The sequence below is a fragment of the Protopterus annectens genome, chromosome 16.part0 (assembly GCF_019279795.1).
Source record: "Protopterus annectens isolate FY-2018-M chromosome 16.part0, PAN1.0, whole genome shotgun sequence".
Lineage (NCBI taxonomy): Eukaryota > Metazoa > Chordata > Ceratodontiformes > Protopteridae > Protopterus > Protopterus annectens.
Window position 1 is genome coordinate 616,057,489 of NC_056750.1, and position 20,540 is coordinate 616,078,028.

General features: G+C 41.6%; 1 protein-coding gene across 1 annotated transcript in view; it reads right to left on the reverse strand.

Annotated features, from left to right (window-relative positions):
* LOC122790382 (solute carrier family 2, facilitated glucose transporter member 6-like) overlaps positions 1-20,540 on the reverse strand; it is a 338,986-nt gene that overhangs the window by 49,503 nt on the left and 268,943 nt on the right. The window contains exon 8 of the mRNA XM_044057896.1: positions 4,997-5,185. Coding sequence (XP_043913831.1) covers positions 4,997-5,185 — 189 coding nt within the window. The remainder of the gene's footprint in view (positions 1-4,996; positions 5,186-20,540) is intronic.

Consider the following 20,540-nt stretch of genomic DNA (forward strand, 5'->3'; position numbering starts at 1 on the left):
ATGTGCTAATTTCATTACATGTGTTTTAATAGCTCTTGGGACTATTAACTGGCTCAGTATTTGTTATGAAGTCCATGGCCTCTTCTCCTTTAAAAACAGGTTTAGATTTCTCCCTTCAACTAAAAAAAAATGATCAAATCAATTTTCTTCCACCACGGGTAGTGGTAATTTCCCTTTTTCTTCTTCATTAGTTGTTTTACCTACTTTACAAAATCTGTGTCTGCACTGTTGCTGCATGAAAATAAAGCTTGTCAAATGTCATCTTCACTCCAGTTTCATCTCGTCTTTTATTTTAACAGTATAATATATGCTTCACAAACCTCATAATTTTTACAGTTTAATCATCTTGTAGGCATCATATCTACAGCCCTCACAACAGACTGATGTCTGAGTAGCAGCAAATATAATATTCCATAACATTCCAGATGCACATTTGTGCTATATCCAATTCTGTTGAACTTAGATCCTTCACAGAGTAAAGACCTTAATATGTTTATCAATGCAAAGAACTTACTAGAGCAACTATACTCTTACATACATAAAAGTCAAATATGGTTTCTCCCTTACTAGTTTTGACATTAAAATTTCAATTTAAATTTGAAAGGATCATCAAAACTGCTGTTGGCAACAACAGCAGATGTAACTCCTGTAATTATTGCCATAATGTTTTTACCACTTTTTTTTCTAGAGGAATCCTGACATTTGTAGAGCCAGACAGCTCATGCATACTTTGTCTTACACTATATAACAACCAAGTTTCCAACTAAAGATTTCTTGAAAGAAAATGCTAGTACATTTTACCGATCCCTAGAGCAGCACAAATATGTCCATTTTGCTGGCTAGCCTATGTTCAGAGGTCAACCCATCAGCTATCCTTCCTGTAGCCATTATCAAGTACTGTTAAATATGTCAGCATTTCTTTTTTTTTTTTTTTTTTTTTTTTTTTACATTGGCTCCAGAAATTTCCTTAGATGAACAGTGGGAAACCCTACATATCTGGTATATTTAGCTAGTACCAATAACTTGACACCCATGTGTATTTCACTGCAAACGTCACGGAGAGACCTCTTGTTTTCTTGACTACTTTGAAAGTTCATTTGTTTAATGTTACTCAACACTGCTCAAAAGTTCACAACTTAATTTGTCATTAAACACAGCTTCTTGAGTCCTCCTAAGAACATCTAATGAATTCATTCTTACCCATGGCACTTTAGCTGCATTAACTTTCTATTCCTTAGACTCCTTCTCCCTCCAGCATCCAAAATCTAATGAACATTCTTAATTCATGCAAACTGCTTGTAAAATAATAACACAATGAATTGGAAAATAAGTTTATGCTACTTAGTTTAGAAAAGAATGATAAACAAAGAACTTGAGCTATAATAGTTTAGTTTCTCTGCATTTCTTTACCTGCTACAAATATTGCCTTCTACCTTTGTCTATGATATACTTGAAAATGGGAAACCATTCTTGCCCAGTCAACCAGTGTTATGACTTTTCTATCCTGGTCAGCTATAATACCCTTGTTATCCTGTATCACTGAGTCACCATTTGCCTCTTTTCATCTTATGTGCATGGGTCGTCATTCACTTCTTTGAGTTCATAATCCCCAAAAAGGTTCAAGGATTATTGCATATCCATTAAAGTTTTAACACCTAGAGGGAAGAAAACATTGAAAAGTGCTGGCTATATCATTTGTGCTTAGCAGTGAAAAATGCAGCTTGCTCTCAAACTGTTTACAGTGAAAAGTGATTTTCAACCGTGACTCTTTATTCTGTTTTACCAGGGTTCCAGAGTAAAAAAGGATTTATTATTTTATAACAAAAGTCTTCCATCTCTCCATTTATGTTAAATTTGGTCTTTTAGATAAAAGTCTCAAATATTATCAAAATATGTTGAGGATGTCTGGTTGCAGCAAGTATCCCTAGCCAAAATAATGTGTGCTTGTTCAAGTTTAATATGATTTTCAACAAGACAGTCCATGATATCAATTTCTCAGTGTACCATCAAAATGTCGTGGCTGCAGTGTGTGACAACAGATATCTGAAAGTAAGTTTGCACAGGTATGTAGGTGCAAAAAAAAATGCAGTATGCACAACAGCGAATGGTAGTGTGTGTTCACTGTTGTGAATATTGAGTGGAGATCACACTATAGTGGGGATCGGGAAATGTACCCTTTCCCTCACTGCAGTGTGATCTCTGAGTTTGTATATATAAGTAGCAGGGGGTGTGGGGGGTGCAGGGCGGCTTGCCCCACTGCAAAATATGTGCTGTATGACACCGGATGTGGTGGTATGTTCGAAAAATTGAATTGTCGACATTTTTTCATTCATTCTTGTTCTTGGTCTCTATCATAACCTTTGACAATGTTTTTCGAGTACGTAAGTACTTGCAACAAACATGTTCGAAATTATGATAGTAAACCAATTTCTCCATGAATGTGACACAGTCCATACCTTTTTTTGACACTCCAATTCCATAAATATTTTTTCTCCAACTTTTGTCTTTTTGACTGGCTTGCTTGTCATTAAACATTTCACTCTTGGCTTCTAATTTGAATACTTCTTATTCCAAACCTTATTCTCCTGTTACAAAGTCAAAATGTCATCAAAGGGGTTGTTTATAAATGGCTTGTTGATAAAGTTATCCAGTTTATAATTCTTCTTTTTCTTTCAGCTGTTCCCATTAGGAGTCGCTACAGCGTATCATCTGTTTCCATTTTTTCCTGTTCTCTGCATCTTGTTCTCTCACACCAACCACCTGCATGTCCTCTCTCACCACATCCATAAACCTTTTCTTAGGCCTTCCTTTTTTCCTCTTACCTGGCAGCTCAATCCTTAGTATCCTTTTCCCAATATACCCAGCATCCCTTCTCAGCACATCTCCAAACTAACGACCGTCCAACCTGGGCTGACCCTCTAATATACTTATTCCTAATCCTGTCCACTCTTGTCACACCCAGTGTAAATCTTAATATCTTTAACTCTGCCACATCCAGCTCTGACTCTTGATTTTTTGTCTATGCCACTGTCTCCAATCCATATGACATAGCTGGTCTCACTACCCTCTTGTAGACCTTCCCTTTCACTCTTACTGGTACTCGTCTGTCACAAATCACTCTTGACACTCTTCTCCACCCACCCTGCCTGTACTCTCTTCTTCACCTCTCTTCCACACTCGCCATTACTCTGAACTGTTGATCCCAAGTATTTAAACTCATCCACCTTTGCCAACTCTACTCTCTGCATCCTCACCATTCCTCTATCCTCCCTTTCATGCACACATATATATTCTGTCTTAGTCCTGCTGACCTTCATTCCTCTCCTCTCTAGAGCATATCTATACCTTTCCAGGGTCTCTTCAACCTGTTTCCTACACTCACTACAAATCACAATGTCATCTGCAAACATCATAGTCCACGGGGACTCCTGTCTGATCTCGTCTGTCAATCTGTCCATCACCATTGCAAATAAGAAAGGGCTTAGAGCTGATCCTTGATGTAATCCCACCTCCACCTTAAATGTATCCGTCACTGCCACTGCAAGACCTCACCATTGTCACACTACCCTTGTACATATCCTGTACCACTCTTACATACTTTTCTGCCACTCCTGACTTCCTCATACAATACCACAACTTCTCTCTAGGTACCCTGTCATATGCTTTCTCTAAGTCCACAAAGACACAAAGCAACTCCTTCTGACCTTCTCCGTATTTCTCCATCAACACTCTAAGAGCAAACATCACATCTGCAGTGCTCTTTCCTGGCATAAAACCATACTGACGATCACTAATCATCACCTCCCTTCTTAACCTAGCTTCCACTACCCTTTTCCATAACTTCATGCTGTGACTGATCAGTTTTGTCCCTCTGTTGTTACTACAGCTCTGCACATCACCCTTAGTCTTAAAAATCGGTAACAAAACACTTTTTCTCCACTCCTCAGTCATCCTCTCCAAGATTTCATTAAACAATCTGGTTAAAAACTCCACTGCCATTTCTCCTAAACACTTCCATGCTTCCACAGGTATGTCATCTGGACCAACAGCCTTTCCTTTTTTCGTCCTCTTCATAGGTATCCTTACTTCCTCCTTGCTAAATCGTTGCACTTCCTGATTCACTATCCCCAGATCATCCAACCTTATCCAGTTTATAATTTAAAAATTTGAATTTCAGTCAGGACTGTCTCAAAACTTTTGCAACAGTGTTATTCTCAAGTGCATCCCAACTTAAGTTGAAGACAAGCAGATACCTGTTTGTATCCTAACAAGTTGAAGACAAGCAGATTCTTTCCCTAAATCTCCTATGTGGTAGGATAACACTCTTCTACTATTTTGGACACATTGAGTACCAATATTTTTTTCCAGACTCCTACCTGTTTTCATTACATATACCAAACAAGCTACTGTTTCAAAAATTATATCTGAATGAATCGTCAATTTATTCAAAATTAACACAGACTTTACAGGAGTAACCAGAAGGATATGCTTTTCTTTAGAACACTATAAAGGAAATGGTTAGGTTAATGTTTTTATTTGCTACTGGATTTTAAAGCATTGTTAATAAAAATTAAATCTGAAAAAAGAGGAATTCTACTTCTTGATTTCATGTGGGCATTAATAATGAGTGAACAAATGAAAAGCAAACAAGTAATGCAGCTTAAACAGTACAAACACCTAAGTGCCTATTGCTTTCAGTCTTACTGGATGTCAAATAGTGATAAAATTGTCAATGGCATGAAAACCAGCTCTACAACAGTCTGAAGTTCTGCATTTGGTGTATAGGCATTTCATTATTTTTTTTACTTTAAAAGTACCATATTATTTGTGAAATTGATTTTTGGTACAAGTAATAAGGCAATGACTTAGAGATCCATCATAAAATGACTTAGTATAGTTAGTGTTCTGATGTATTCTAAAGACTTGAATAAAAATGAATGTCAGTATTATTAATTTAGATTATACGTCTGTATCACTTTTCTTTAGCAGTACTCACCCATGATGATAACAATAGCACTGAATAGTGGAATCATAGTGAGGGGACTGTAAGTATAATGGTCTGTAGAGTGTTCTGTAGACATCACAGATTCATTGAATAAGATGGTCCTGTTCTGAGGATGAGAATGTGGTTTTGTGAAAGTGATATACAGTCCTAACATTAATGTGGCCAGAAACATTAATGCACCTGTAAGGAGCAAATGAGAATATAAGTCTTAACAATAGCATACTTGCATAACATAGTTTGCCATTCAGCAAGAAAGTACAGTTTATAACTGACACTTCAATGCATAAAATTCCAATGTGAAAAAACACCAAGCAGAAAAGTCCAGAATAACAAAAATCTGCTGTGGCAAGGGCCAAGTCCACTGTATACTTACCCTTCCACATCACTAAAAAGTTCTGTCTCTAAGGATGGTAAACCTTAGGGAAAGGAAGAATATTTGGTCTCTGTGAAAAAAATATTTCTTTTACTTCCAAGGTTGTGTGTGAATAAAGTAGTGAAGGGTTGCGATACAGCCCCCATTGATGGAGTGTAAGTGACTTGCCGAACTTCCCCTGCAAAAATTTATATGACTCATTTTTTCTACTCTTATGTGTCTGCGCATGCATATGTATATATGTATATGTGTGTGTGTATTTGTTCAAAAAAAAAAAAACGCATTTGGTCTTTTGTGTTCAGTCATTGTCCTTAGAGTTTTTCTGTCTTAGTCTTGCAAAATACAACTAAAAATACATGTGTAAGATGCAATCTATGGACATTGAGCTACAGATATCACTTTATAATAAAACAGAAAACCACAAAGTGCTAAGAGCAGCTAGAATAGTGATCACTAGTGTTTAAGTACTGATCAGGCAAACACTTTGTTTCTGATTGTTAACTCTTCCTGGGAATCAACACTTAGACTAACCCCCGGATTCACGAATCCTCCATGTAAGACTAAATAAGTCTTACTCGGAAACTGCAGTTGAATGGTATGATGTCAGCATGCCATGCATATTCATGAGGGCATGCTGACTCCACTCCAAGTCTAACACGGACTGTGCAGGAAGACAGGGGGTGTGTCTGACTGCCGAGCACTCCAAAGGTCCACGCCCATGCAAGTGTCTGAATTGTGAAATGTCAACACACATGAGCGGGTCAGCTCAAATGTCTATGTACCCAACACTACACTCCCTGACATTGTAAACCCCCAGTACAGTTATAAAAAGTAAAACTTTAATTTTTTTTTTCTAATTCCCGATATAGCTGCCCGTATTTGCGTGTGTTTGCGCGGGTGTGCCCATTGCTTAGCTGCAGTTAGCAATCTCGACATTGAAGAGCATAATAAGGAATGTTTATGCAAATTAAGCCAAATAACAATAGCACAGTGGTAGAGCCTTCACAAAAAGAGGAGGCATTCACGGTTCGAGTCCCACCACTCCCCTTTCTATTTTATGTTTTAAATTAGTATATGAAATAATTCCTGACATATATGATTAAAATTTTACTAAAAAGCATTGAAATGACCTATGTATCAGTGAACAAAATGTATATTTATAAAGGATCCTGACATATAATTGCCCGTAGTTAAGCAACGCTTTACCCAGCGCATTATAGTTTCCCATAGCTAAATAGCACTTTACCCAGTGCAATGTAGTTGCCCGTAGTTAAGCAGCGCTTTACCCAGCGCAATATAGTTGCCTGTAGTTAGGCAGCACTTTACCCAGCGCAATATAGTTGCCCATAGCTAAGTAGCACTTTACTTAGCGCAATCTGTTTGCGTGGTGGTGTGCGCCGCGCCAACCAGTGCACTGTCGGGCAACATGGAGCAACGTAGAGCAAAGTTGCCTAAACACAGCCACACCCCCTAGCCTGTCTGGACAGTAGTAAAATAAAAAGCAATGACAAGGTTCGAACCCAGGACACTGTGCACCATAATCAAAGTACTGAACCACTAAGCCATGACAGCTTAGGATAAACAGTCACTGTTAACATACGTATACTTATAAATGGTAGGTTAACCATTACTAAGCAGGTCTGCAGTCAGCCAAGAATTTTCAAAAATGGCCAGTCACAAAAAAGTGCAGGAAATGCGGCATATTTAAGCCCCATAGGCGGTAATACTCGCCATAACTGATTGTAGCTCCCATCTGCAGTTAGAATGGCTGGTGCTGGAGAGGGTACTCACTTTCAAGCGCAATGCTAGGGCATCGAGGAGTCAAAATACATGGTTTGGCTCCTTGTCCACCATTATGAGTCAAGACTCCTGCAGGGCCAGTTCCAAGGGATGGAGTACAAAGCAGATGCTTGGAATTGGTTAGCTCATGATCTCACCAGTGCCACAGGCGTTCCTCGGACTGGTGAGCAGGTCCGTTACCACCATGCAGACCTGAAGAGACTGAAGCAGGACCTACTGAACCAATGGATACAGGAAGCCCGTGACATGCAAGATGCCCCACTACTGAGTAGGTAGCCATGGAATGCAGTATGTAAGACATGCTAATTTAGTCTATATAATGGATAGGTATGTCTCAATATCCCTTCATTTACTTCACAGCTGCAGGTGTCCGTGCTGCGAATCAGCAAGCCTATGCAGATAGGCTGCTAAGGCTGCACCACCAGGCAGGTTAGTAATTATTCTGCATGTATTGTTATATAAAATAGGTGAGAGAACCTGAAAGAAAGTGTTGTAGCCCAATAATACAGCCATAAAATGCCCTAAATAATTCCTCTGCATGTATTGTTATATAAAATAAGTCAGAGAGCCAGAAAAAGAGTGTAGTAACCCATTAAGAAAGGTAAAATAAGTCTGGAATAATATCTCTGCATGTACTGTCATATAAAATAAGTGAGTGAGCCTGAAAAAGAGTGTTGTAACCTATTAATAAAGGTATAATATGTCTTGAATATGTCTTCCATATGCACTGTAATATCAAATAAAGGAGAGAGCCTGTAGAAAAGTGTGTAATGTAATTAATAAAGGTATAATACTTGGAGTTTGTCTGTGTCACTTACTTTGAAATGTTGTTGTACCCTTGCATTATACAAATAGTACTGTTGTAATGAGTGCTGTCAACCCACAGTTGGGCAGTCCCATATAAAGTGGATGATGGAAATGTCAGTAGCTATGAAGCATATATACAGTCCTCAACAGTCAGTTAATGGCTGGCATGCATAAGTAAATCTGGCACACAAGTAGCTTGTTAATGTGTTCCCCAGAAATGTGAGTGTGCTACACGAAATGTAGGGTTCTGTAGAAATTTAACTGAAAATGTCACATGAACACATCCAGATATGTAGATATAGAAATATAAATAAAATAAATAACTATGTAGCAATAGCATCTGCATCTTGGACAGTTAGTATGTCAGATATAGGTCAGGTATATAATGAACTAGCCAAACCCATTACACAACCTAATGCTTGTTGCCAAGTGTAATAATACATGTAGGGGATATACACCTGCAGTCAATAGGAATGTAGTGTAGACTAAAAGTACTTATAAGATGTTAATTGAGGTTTCTTTCTACACCCCACTGTATGTGCATAAACAATGCAATTCCACACCTCAATGGGCATGTCTAATCTCAAAACATTTGTTGGGACATATGTCCTATTGTTCTATAAATATCTGCATTTACTTTGATGCATGAGCCCTGTTCAAACACCACAATCTTGGTGGTCTGTTGCCACCAATCATCCCTGCATGCTGTTGGAATGTCCACTGTCGTTCAATATATGCATGTATTATGCTTGCTGTTCAACTGTTGGAACCTTGATGTGTTGGGTTAATGGGAATATTACTGCATGTTGTTACAACTAATTTGGAATGCTGTTGTTTATGTTGTAATTAAACACACCTAATCACAGAATGTATGGGAGGGCCGGTCCCAGCGGACCCACCTGTCCCTCCTCAGCTGGCGATTGCATCTGGCACCAGCAGGTCCGGTGCCCAGCCTGGGCTCCCCTCCTCCATTGGTCCTGTGCCACCTTCAGGTGGAAGCACTGCAGGGGATGGGGCTCACCGCCCCATGCAAGCGTGGGCAGAGAAGGGTCACCTGTCACCCTCTGAAGGGTCCAGGCTGTGGTGCATAGGGAGATCCAGCGTTCATTCGTTGATCCCCTACACCAGCTCGAGGTGAGAGTGGCGTGACTCATGGGTGAGCCTGCCCCTCCTACACAGCCCCCAGCACAGCCACCCTCGGGGCTGTGAAGGTGCAGTGGTGACTGCCCATGGGTGGGGATCTCAGTTCCACTGTTACCATCTGTGGGCTCATGGGCTTGCGATTTCCAAACATCCGTCCCTGTCAATTGTGTTCACCCACCCCATGTGTCATACTCTGCCCCTGTATGCATCTTGTTTGTCTTGTCTGTTTACCTCCCCAACCTACCTCTCCAAATATACCTACTTCCTCTACCTCACTTTCCACTCTCACCTGAAAAAAAAAAAAAGGGCAATCTGTTCCCACAAAAAAATTACGCCCCATACATAGCTGCCCATTTCATACACATGTCCGCTGGACATGTAAACTGATAATTATAATTGGTAATACAACATACTTTGTTGTCCTCACCCCTCTCCCAGGGGTGGAAGGTTTCAAATTTCACTCCAAATTTATTGCATAAGCACAGCTGTTGCTGGTAAAGAAATGGGCAGCTATGGACCTTCCCTACACCCGTCCTGCACATCCCGAGCTTGTTTCCCTACTGTCTTTCCCTCTTTGTGCCCCCTTTTTCACCACTTTCCTATCTCCCCATTTTCTTTTCTTTCAAAGAAATTAGCGTGGGGGTTAGCAGGAGTAAGCACTTTTAAGCAGTAGTTAGCAAGTTTAAGTGAGTATGCTCATGTGTGCACTTAGCTAAGCATCGCTAAGCGTCACGCAAACCCGCTTACAACTGCTTAAAAGTGCCTTAGTCACTCTGCATGGCAGGGCCCTTGTTCTGCTGAGCAGCAAACTAAAACACCTCTGTCAGTCTCGAACCCTGGACCTTGGACACACTAGACTGCATGAAGTACCACTAGGCCACAGTAGATTTACAACAAGTTGGTGCTGTAATAAATATATCATGCATTACAATGAGTAAATGTAAAGGGAAAATAGGAATGTCATAACACAAATCTTGTTCTGTGGATCTTTACCAGCAGTTGTTGTGGAATTGCATGACATGACTTTGAAAAGAGAACCAGCCATTCTAGCAGGAAATAATGTTACAGTAGCACTTTACAAACCCCACACAGTATCAGAGCAGGATAAACACTGGCATATTTGAATAGGGCAGAGGCCATACTTCCCAACTGTGACTGCTTTAAAGGGATGTCCCTGATTCCTAAACAAATGTTAGCTTTGTCCCTCAGAATCCCTCTGAAAAGTACTGACGGTAGGCTGAAGAGTGGGAAATTACACTTAATGAGTAATGTCAATAAGTAATAGTACACACTGCATGCACATCAGAAAAGGTGTATTAATACATATGCTCTGATTCTCTCACAGTCTCAACTTAATGTCTGTAATATATTACAGGTGTACCCCACTTATATGTACCTTTCCCTGAGGCTGTTCAAATATATACCTGAGTGTATCAGAGGCCTGGCAGTGGCAGAAACACACAGGCATTTCAGCTTGTCTGCTGTTACAAACTCTGCAAATAGCTTTGGAACAAGTCCCACAAGCATACCTTTATGAAGGAGTACAACACAGAAATATCAAAGGATGTAGCCATGTACTGTTAGCAACCAACTGTGACAATGCCATTGTTCCAGTGCATAAAAGACCTGTGTGGTGCACAGACAAAGAATAGTAGGCTAACCTCTGGCTACCACCGGGATATGTCCACAAGTGGGAGCTATGCAGACAGACTACTTGCCTTGTTAGACTAACAGGTACACAGCAACCCTGTATGTTCAGCAAGATAAACATCACACAATAATATATAATGCTCTCTGTACTTCTGCACCCCTACCCAAAAGAACAATATACCTATGTATTCAGGCTCTACCAAGGATGTAGGTAGGCATACTCAGTACTGAAATGTGTCCAGTTGTCTTGAGCAGCCCATGCTAATGTCAACACAAATAAACAACAAACTGTTCAGAAGTGAGGTAATTAATATTTCCAGTATAGTAGTTCACAAACAGTTCATGTGCCAGAGGAATACATTGCAATAACTAATTTTGTATGGCAGTTAATTGTCTAATTAGAAAAGAAAGGACATACTCCCCATGTATCTTGTGTAAGCATGTGGAGGGGTGAGTAAAATTCTACACTGACAAGTGTGTACTAGAAACAGCAACATTCAGGTTTGAGTACAACATGCAAATCACTGGCTACAACCCTAGCTTCAGAGATAAGAAGTATACCAACCTACTGACTGACACAATGGTGTCCACAGCAAACAAGCATGGGCCCCACTTTGGAAAGCTGAAAGGGCTACGCCTACCTAACCTAGCATTTTATAGCAGTGGGCTGCTATAACAGTTTGTTTGTGTCTTTTGGCTTTTCCCGGTTAGGGGTCGCCACAGCGGAACTCCGGTCCGCTAATGATTGGCAGTTAATTTTTACGTACCAGCTTGCCAGGCCTGACGCAAACCTTCAACAAAGGTATGCCCATTCACGCATGTCTCCACGCAGAAGACGCTCTAGCTGAGAATCGAACTGGACAGCATCTTACTGTGAGGCGACAATGCTACCGCAGCACCACCACAGTGAGTACTGCAATTACCACACAGCAGGCTGCATGCAATTAGTAAATGCTGGGCACCAATTGGTGCAGAGGCCATCACATGCACATGTGCAGATACCTAGAAAAGCAGGCTGTACTTGCTGTCTACACATGCAATAATCTCATTGCAGCAAGAGAAAGAGAGAGAGAGAGAGAGAGAGAGAGAGAAAGACAGAGGCAGAGACACAGACAAAGACAGACAGAGAAACACAGAAAAAGAAAGAGCAACAGACAGAGAGAAAAATAAAACATTTCCTTTAAAAACAAATGGAACACAGCAATACAAATGAAAGGTATGTAACACATATGTATTTGCTAGCATGTAGTAAATGTTTATGAAGAGTACTCTTCATGCTGTGAATCATCCATATGTGGCAGCAGTACGTATCTCTATGTATCTGTACATGTGCATAGGACATGGGACATACTGCAACTGTTTGTGAAGGGTGTACATATATACGTTGTTGAAGGTTGTTATCTGCATATTTCTATGTAGGTTGTAGTGTCAGGAAAAGAAAATAGCATGCAGTGCTGGCATATGACATGTGGTGGTTAAACGCTGTGGGTATGCTCTGTCAGTTTTGCAGTGCTGCAGCCAGTGAGGCCTGTGAAAGCTACATGGGCTGAGGACACCTTCAATGCAGTCTGCACAATACTGTGCAATATTATTACATAACTGTATATCTCACAACTGTCGCATAAGTGATATTCCCATCATGAATAGTGAACTGTATATGTGCCTATATGTACATCTATATGTACAGCAATGCATGTTTATATGTATGTGTGTATGTATGTGTGTATATATATATATATATATATATATATATATATATATATATATATCTATACATATATATATATATATATATATATATATTTAGATATATAGATAGAGGGAGAGGAACATGGGGCATACTTACTGCGACAGGTGCCTGGCAACCAAGGTATGGACTGAAGCTCAGTGTTGATACTGCAGTGCCATCCCTTCTTGCCAGAACACTGTACCCATTAACTACTACATAGGTGGTAGTCTACCACTGTGATAAGGGAACATGGGACACAGGTGGACAGTAGCCTCCCCTTTGATAATCACAGTGCTACACTGGTCATGTACTCTGTCTACGTGGTACACGTCATCACAAAAGGTGTGTCATCTAGGGAAATATAGGTCAGTGTTACCCTCTACTTATCACACTTAAAACCCATTAGAGAGTACAATGCCAACTACAGCAACTGGAAAGGCCACAGACATACCTCACAAAGAGTAATACTAGCCTCAAACAGATGCCCTATGCAGACCGACTCACAAAACCACAGCTACACTGTGTTGCATAGTGCCTACCCAGAGGTGACCTCTGCCTAACATACCGAGCTATGTCACACCCATAGCTGTTGGACATCCTCCATGTAAACATATTACAATCCCTCCCAGATACACGCTCTAGGGCCCTACACCTTGTCAGCTCACTAAACAGCACATGCTGGAGGGATAGAGTCCCCCCCCTTAAAAAACCCCCCCCCAAAAAAAAAAACCCTTTTTTTTTTGTTTTTTGGGAAAAAAAAGGGCCCCCGGGGGTTTTTAAAAAAAATTTAAAACCGGGAAAGGGGGTAGGGGGCCAAAAGGGCCCCCCAACCCAAATTTCCCGGGAAAAAAAATTACCAAAAAATTTTTTTTTGGGGGAAAAGGGGGAAAAAAATTTAAAAATTTTGGGGGTTTGGTTTTTTTTGAAATTTTTCTGGTTTTTGGGGGTTTTTTTGGGCCCCCCAAAAAATTTTTTTTTTTAAAAATTTGAAATTTTAATTTGGGAAAAATTTTTTTTTTTTTGGGGAAATTTTTCCAAAAAAGGGGGGGGTTTTGGGGGAAAATTTCCCCTTTTTTTTTGGGGGCCCCCCCCCTTTTTTTTTTCCCCTTTTTTTTGTGTTTCCTTAAATTCCCCGGTTTTTTTTTTCTTTTTTTTTAAAAAACCCCTCGAAAAAAAAAACCCGGGGGAAATTTTTTGGGTTTGGAATTTTTGGGGGTTTTTTAAAAACCCCCCCCCCTTTTTTTTGGGGTTTTTTTTTTTAAAAATTTAAAAATTTTTTTTCCCCCCCCAAAAATTTTTTTTTGGGGGGGAAAACCAAAAATTTTTTGGGGGGGGAAAAAAAAAAATTTTTTTAAAACCCTTTTTTAAAAAAAAAAACCCCCAAAGGGGGGGGGTTTTTTTCCCCGGGTAAAAAGGGGCCCCTTTTGGGGGCCCCCCCCAGGTTTTTTAAAAAAAACCCCCCCCCCCCCCCCAATTTTGGGGGAAAATTTTCCCCCCCACCAAAGGGGGTTTTTTTTTTGGCCCCTTTTAAAAAACCCATGGGGCCCAAAAGGGTTTTTTCCCGGGGGAAAAACCCTTTTTTCCCCCAAAAAAATTTTTTCCCCCCCCTTTTTTTTAAAAAGCCGGGGGGGGAAAAAAGGGAAAAATTTTTTCCCCTGAATGCCCGGGGTTTTTTTAAAAAAAAAAAAGGGGAAACCCGGTTTTTAAAAAACCCCCCTTTTTTTTTCCCCGGGTTTCCCCCGGGGGGGCCCCTTTTCCCCCCCCCCAAAAAAAAAATTTCCCCCCCGGGGGGGGGGGCCCCAAAAAAATTTCACCCCCCCGCAAGTTTTTGGGGTTAAAAAAGGAAATTTCCCGGGAAAAAAACAAAACCCAAAATTTTTTTTTAAAAAGGGGGGGGGGGCCCAAAACCAAAAAAAAAACCTTTTTTCCTTTTTTTTTTTAAAAAATTCCCCCCTTTTTTAATTTCCCAAAATTTTTTCCCCCAAAACCCCCCGGGAAGGAAAAAGGGGGGTTTTTTAAAAAAAAATTTTAAATTTCCAAAAATTTCCCCCTTAAAAAAAAATTTTTTTGGGGGGTTCGTTTAAAAAATTTCCCAAAACCCCCCCCCTTAATCCCCAAAACCCCCAAAAGGTTTGGGGTGGTGCAGCATCACATCCACCCCTCACCAGAGTGGAAGAGCTGCTCCTCACCATGGTTGCTCCTGGCCAACCACTACAACAGACATGTGTCATCATGGAGGCCGGAGTCACCCAGCAAGTTGACTCAGAGCGTGCAGATAACATGGCTTATCTGTAGACAACTGCTAGCTCGATTGTTAGAACATGCATATGTCAGATGTGTACTGTGTACTTAGAAGATGTGGAGCCTGGTGTTGTGCAATACTGATAATTTGGAACATAATCTGTATGCCTGTGACTGTCACCCGTTGTACTACTGTAAAATTGCAAACTCACAGCAGCAATGCCATAGTTGTTGACACTGACAAACTGTCTCATATCCTTGTAGGTCCCTCTGGTGTGACAGCAAGACAGCAGACCCATGCTGGTGAGTGTTCTACATTTAATATAGCAAATAACATGTGCATGTCATAGGAGAGTTGTAGGCCATATACACATGTAAAACACCTACACATAATGCATGCTCTGCATGTTTTCTGTGGGACTATGCACATCCCAGTAACATGAGTAGCTGCCTCAAACACATGCAATACACAGAGCATCCCAACCAACTGTGGTACACTGTAGTGGACATTGTATAGGCAGAGTCAATACACATGCACACAACATACACCATTTTGTCATACGCAGTAAGTGTTAATATGATACACATGGCGTAGTTAGACACCTGCTGTAAGGTCAGACTCCAGTATTCCAAATGTCATCCACACAGCACACATACTATACCTGAGGGGTAGAGGCCTATCATGGGGTGGTGCGACACTCTTCAACACACAACACATTCATGTTAGGCAATGCTCCCTATTGAACACCTTACATACCCATGTAACAACTGCCTGTGAAATGGTTAATGTAGCCAAAGTGGTGCAGTTCAGGTACAGCAAGATAGTTGCCAGTGTGACACACATTAGTGGCCTTGAGTGACCACACGATGCTGCCTGATGATGGCTCATGGTACTACACTACATCCAGTTACAGTAACTACAGTACTACACATAGCATTCATTGCTATATACCTGACAGTTGTGTGCATCTGGCCATGGTATGTATACCTATGAGTGATGGTGCACGGGACATTGGAAAGCATTTAATACTTGCACAACAATGTTGTGTCCATGTACACATTGTGATCCAGGGTGAGGCCAATCATTGAATAACACACATGCATCAAAGACATGTATACTGTTATTAACAAGGACTCTCTACACTCGCACTGCATGCTGTTGAGCAACACACATCCTGCATGCTGACACGTGTGATAGGACTCTTTGGCTTGTGATACTGTACTCCACCAGTAACCACTAATGAGTATGTTCTGGATTGCTGTTGGTGTGTGTGTGTGTGTGTGTGTGTGTGTGTGTGTGTGTGTGTGTGTGTCAACTTTAGTGAGTAGTGTATTTGTGTTCATGTGTGCATTTGTGCATGTGTTCATGTGTGCATGTGTTCATGTGTTCATGTGTGCATGTGTTCATGTGTTCATGTGTGCATGTGTGCTAACATCATGTACAGATTGTAAAGTGTGTTTCCTGTCTTCCTCTTACAGGTGCTGAGGTTATGTTGGTTGAGTGCATCAGGGAACCTGAAGTCACTGCCACAAATAGTGGAAATAATGATACATGTGTTGTGGCACAGGCAGGTTTGACAGGGTCTGTCGTTGGTCCGCCAATCGACAGTACACAGCTTTCCACCCCATCTATGTGCACATTCATACTGCCAATACATCCCTCATCACCTTTGGCCTTAGCTGAGGGACAGCATACAGTAGGCATTGACCAGGATAGTGTGGTATCTATGGCACATACATCCCCTCACAGCAGCCATACTCAGACTCCTGGAATGGTACCACATAGGCAGATGTCCAGGGGTTCTCGTGGGAGCACTGTTGGTCATAATGCCCCTGGCAGACGTGCCCCACAAGTCTTACAACCTCAGATATGTTCCGGGCTGTAATGCAGGCACAGGCACATATGGAACGGTACACCAGACAGGGAGTAAGGGAGCAGAGGGCCCATAACACCGCTATCAATGACAGTATCCGTGATCTTGCCGATGCCATCCGTAACTACACCGAGGTCATTGACAGACATTGGGGGGAGACACTAGATGTCCTCCACAAAGTCATGTCCATGTGCCAGGACAGTGCAGGATGGCTGAGACGTCGACGTGGATGTATGCCAGCAACATCATCAGCTGGCAGTCATCGCGGATGACACACAAGTCACAGCCGCTCCTGTAGTGGCAGTACCAGCCCCAGCAATGTTGGGGCTGGGCTGTCAATAGACCATCCTAGAAGACCACGTGCACGTGGCTCTGGCCAGTCCCAGCAGGGACATGGGTCCAGTTGACATCCCTCTGCCTCTGATGATAGTACCCAGTCTGGCTTAGTACCTGATACTGTCCGTGGCACCCCTGCCAGGCACAGGTACTGTGTCCGTGGCCAGAGATGGTGATCTGTACAGCCTGGCAGGTACAGTCTGTGGCTGTCCCACAACCTCCCGTATTTGGCGGCCACATGGTAGAACTGTGCACATGCAGACACACACACATAAACCAAACACCTAGGGCTAACACATACACACACACATTACATTAACATTGACCCATGCTGTACTGTTGTCCCACACACACACACACACACATACACATACATGTCGATTGGATGGGTCAGTGTTGGGCTCTGGCAAACCAACAACACATCCTGTGCATATGATGAAATTGTGCCACCTCCTGTCATCTGTAACACTGATGCAGGAACAGGCTAACATGGTGCTGATGCACAGGGTGACTTAATAGCAGTGTAGTGATGCTAGCATGTTGTCAACAGTAAAGTGTAGGTGTACATTTGTGAACATGGTGGAGGTGCACTGTCTGCATGTACGTGCATTGTGGACACATGGGAAGGGTGACATGCCCTGTATTACACAGTGTTAATACTTCATAGTTTCTATTGGTGGCCAGTATGCATTTTACTACACATATGTTTTAACTTGGGTACACATGTGTGTATGACATGGTTTGACACTATGCTGTGGGTGATACTGTTAATATCAGTCATTGGTTTGCATTCTGGTAGTATACACAACCTCAACAGCCTGACTATAACCAATCGGTAGATGATGTCTTGACAACTGACACACAGATGTAGGAAACAGTAGCATTTGGATCCTTCTGGTACTATACTATGCCAATAACCAGTGGTATTGACCACCACCCATTCCTGGGACCACTCCTGTTTGGCATGTAGCCCTCTTAGGTACAAGCAAACGCACTAGGGATATGTCTGTCCACATCTGGTAATGCATACAGTGGCCTACAATGCATTCTCTGGATGAGACACTTATCCTCCACAAGGGTATCGTACAGATAGATACCTGTTGTCCAACCCATGCTGTAAAGCTATAATCCAACTATAACATAGTCATTCACATTTACTAAACATAGTATCCCGACAGTACCACATAGGTAGTAGCCGATAACATGTAGAAGGGGTACCAATGTGTACATACATCCACATGTTATGTCATCTGTCCTTTGGTATTCACATTTCCAAAGGTATTCTGAAGTCCCTCAGTGTATCACATAAGCAATAAGGGGTCTGTATGCATATCCACAAAGTTGTTGTACACCTATAATGAATGTCCATTATTGACAGACTTTGTTGTATTTGAACATGTCTGAAATATACCCCGGGCATGAACCCTCACTCACACTATTCTATAGAAACTGTCATGGGTGTGTGTGACACAGATGACCTAGGCCACAGATCACTACAGTGGCTGGCCTTGTCACAGACATACATATGTGACCTAAGGTCTGAGAAGCAGCAGCACAATCTGTCAAAGGTAACAGATGTATTCATGTAGAAAGCAGGCTTCACACCTATGAACTAATTGAGGTCACATGTACATATATGTATTTGGAGCACAGATACCTGAAGTGTGCAATGCACATACTGTTGTTTTACTGATATGTCATACAGCAGTAAAAGCAAAACCCACAACACATTGACCAACAGTGTCACACACACATACTCAGCAATTGCAGGATTCAGACCCCTACCTAACTATGTTATGATACTAGAGAGATACGCATTAACATGACACACTATATGCTTTACTGGGAGTTTTCATTTCCACTGCTGTATTTGTGGGATGCTGACATCATCAGACTTGCCGAAGAGGAATTTACCTCTTTTAAGGTGTTTTCCTAGTCTCCAAAAAGGGCACTCCTCTCAAAGGAAATCACACACAAACATACACCCCCCCACACACACACTCAGCAACTGCAGGATTCAAACTCCTACCTAACAATGCTATGATACTTGAGAGATACGCATTAACATGATGTGCTATATGCTTTACTGGGAGTTTTTATTTCCACTGCTGTATTTGTGGGATGCTGACATCATCAGCCTTGCCAAAGAGGAATTCACCTCTTTCAAGGTCATGATGGAGTCCATGGCCTTGCAGATCAGACTTCATAGGCTTATAAGACTATAGTTCCCATGGTCTGTTGTGCACCAACACTTGTGGAGTATGCCATATGTTGCTGTAACCCACTCAACAGTTTCATATCCTGCACTCAGGTCAATCCAATTGATGCCATGTTTTCAGCTTTGGAAGGAGCTGTTTACCCATTCTACATGTGATATCTCTTGATATGATGATAGGGCCTTTTGTCAGTGGGAGGTGGGTATGTATGTATGGGCCTGTCTGACAGGATGTTGGCATTGTCAGTCATTTACAGTTAGCCCAGACTCAGGACATATATGAGTGTACATTGCTATTTATGACATAGCTGAAGGAAGTGTCATGGTTCTGTCTGGACACCTTTGCAGATAATCTTTCCAAAACACCAACAAACTTAAGCACTAAACCCCTGTTATACTCCTTTACACACTTAACACCCTACTGATCCTTTTTGATCAGTCAAAAGATATTTCATCATAATATCCTGACATGTCCAAAGGTCAGTTTCATGTGAACTCTCCAGTCCAGCTGGTGAATATGGGAATTTTGAGGCAATGTTACAACTGCCTTATGTACACAGACAACCCTCTCCTCCTCCCAACAAACTCAGATATATGTGAGAGATGCAACTATATAGCCAAACTGGAGGCTGAGCTCTCTTAACCCATGACTGCCACAGTCTATCAGGAGGAGAAGGTAACCACACACACCACAAATCCAGTCTCACATAGACCTATAGCAACAGCAAACCAAACACATAAACACACAAAAACATACTCGGAGGCTCTAAATAAAAATCTGCCTAAGCAGCAGAGACCTCCAAAGCAATCGCCCAAACAACTGCTACCACACAACAATACCCACATATCACATAGTTCACAAAGTCAGTGTGCCACACAGTCACTGCCCTTAAGGCTAAACAACACACCTAATACACTTGCAATAGGTGACTCTGTTGTCAGACACACTGACATCCCACTCACCAGACTGAACAAGGAGAAGGTCACTGTAAGCTGTCTGTCGGGTGCCAGGATCCGCCACATAACACATGCACTCAGGTCATTCCAAAGCAAGTACAAATATGACTCCGTCATTGTCCATGCTGGTGTGAATGTCCTGAGATGTTCCTCCCTGGACTACATGAAAAGAGACATAGAGGAGCTCTCTGATCATGTAGCCCAGGCCAGTATGACCCTGACCTTGTGTAGCATCTTACCTTCACCAAGAATGATGCCACAGTATAAAGACAAAATGATCAATTTTAACAGTTGGCTAACGTATTGGTGTCAGGATCCAGTGTCTGTCAGCCTGGGATGACATGCTCAACAAGCCACGTTGCTTCGCTAGGGACGGCTTGCACCTGTCACCCCTGGGCTTTTGAATACTG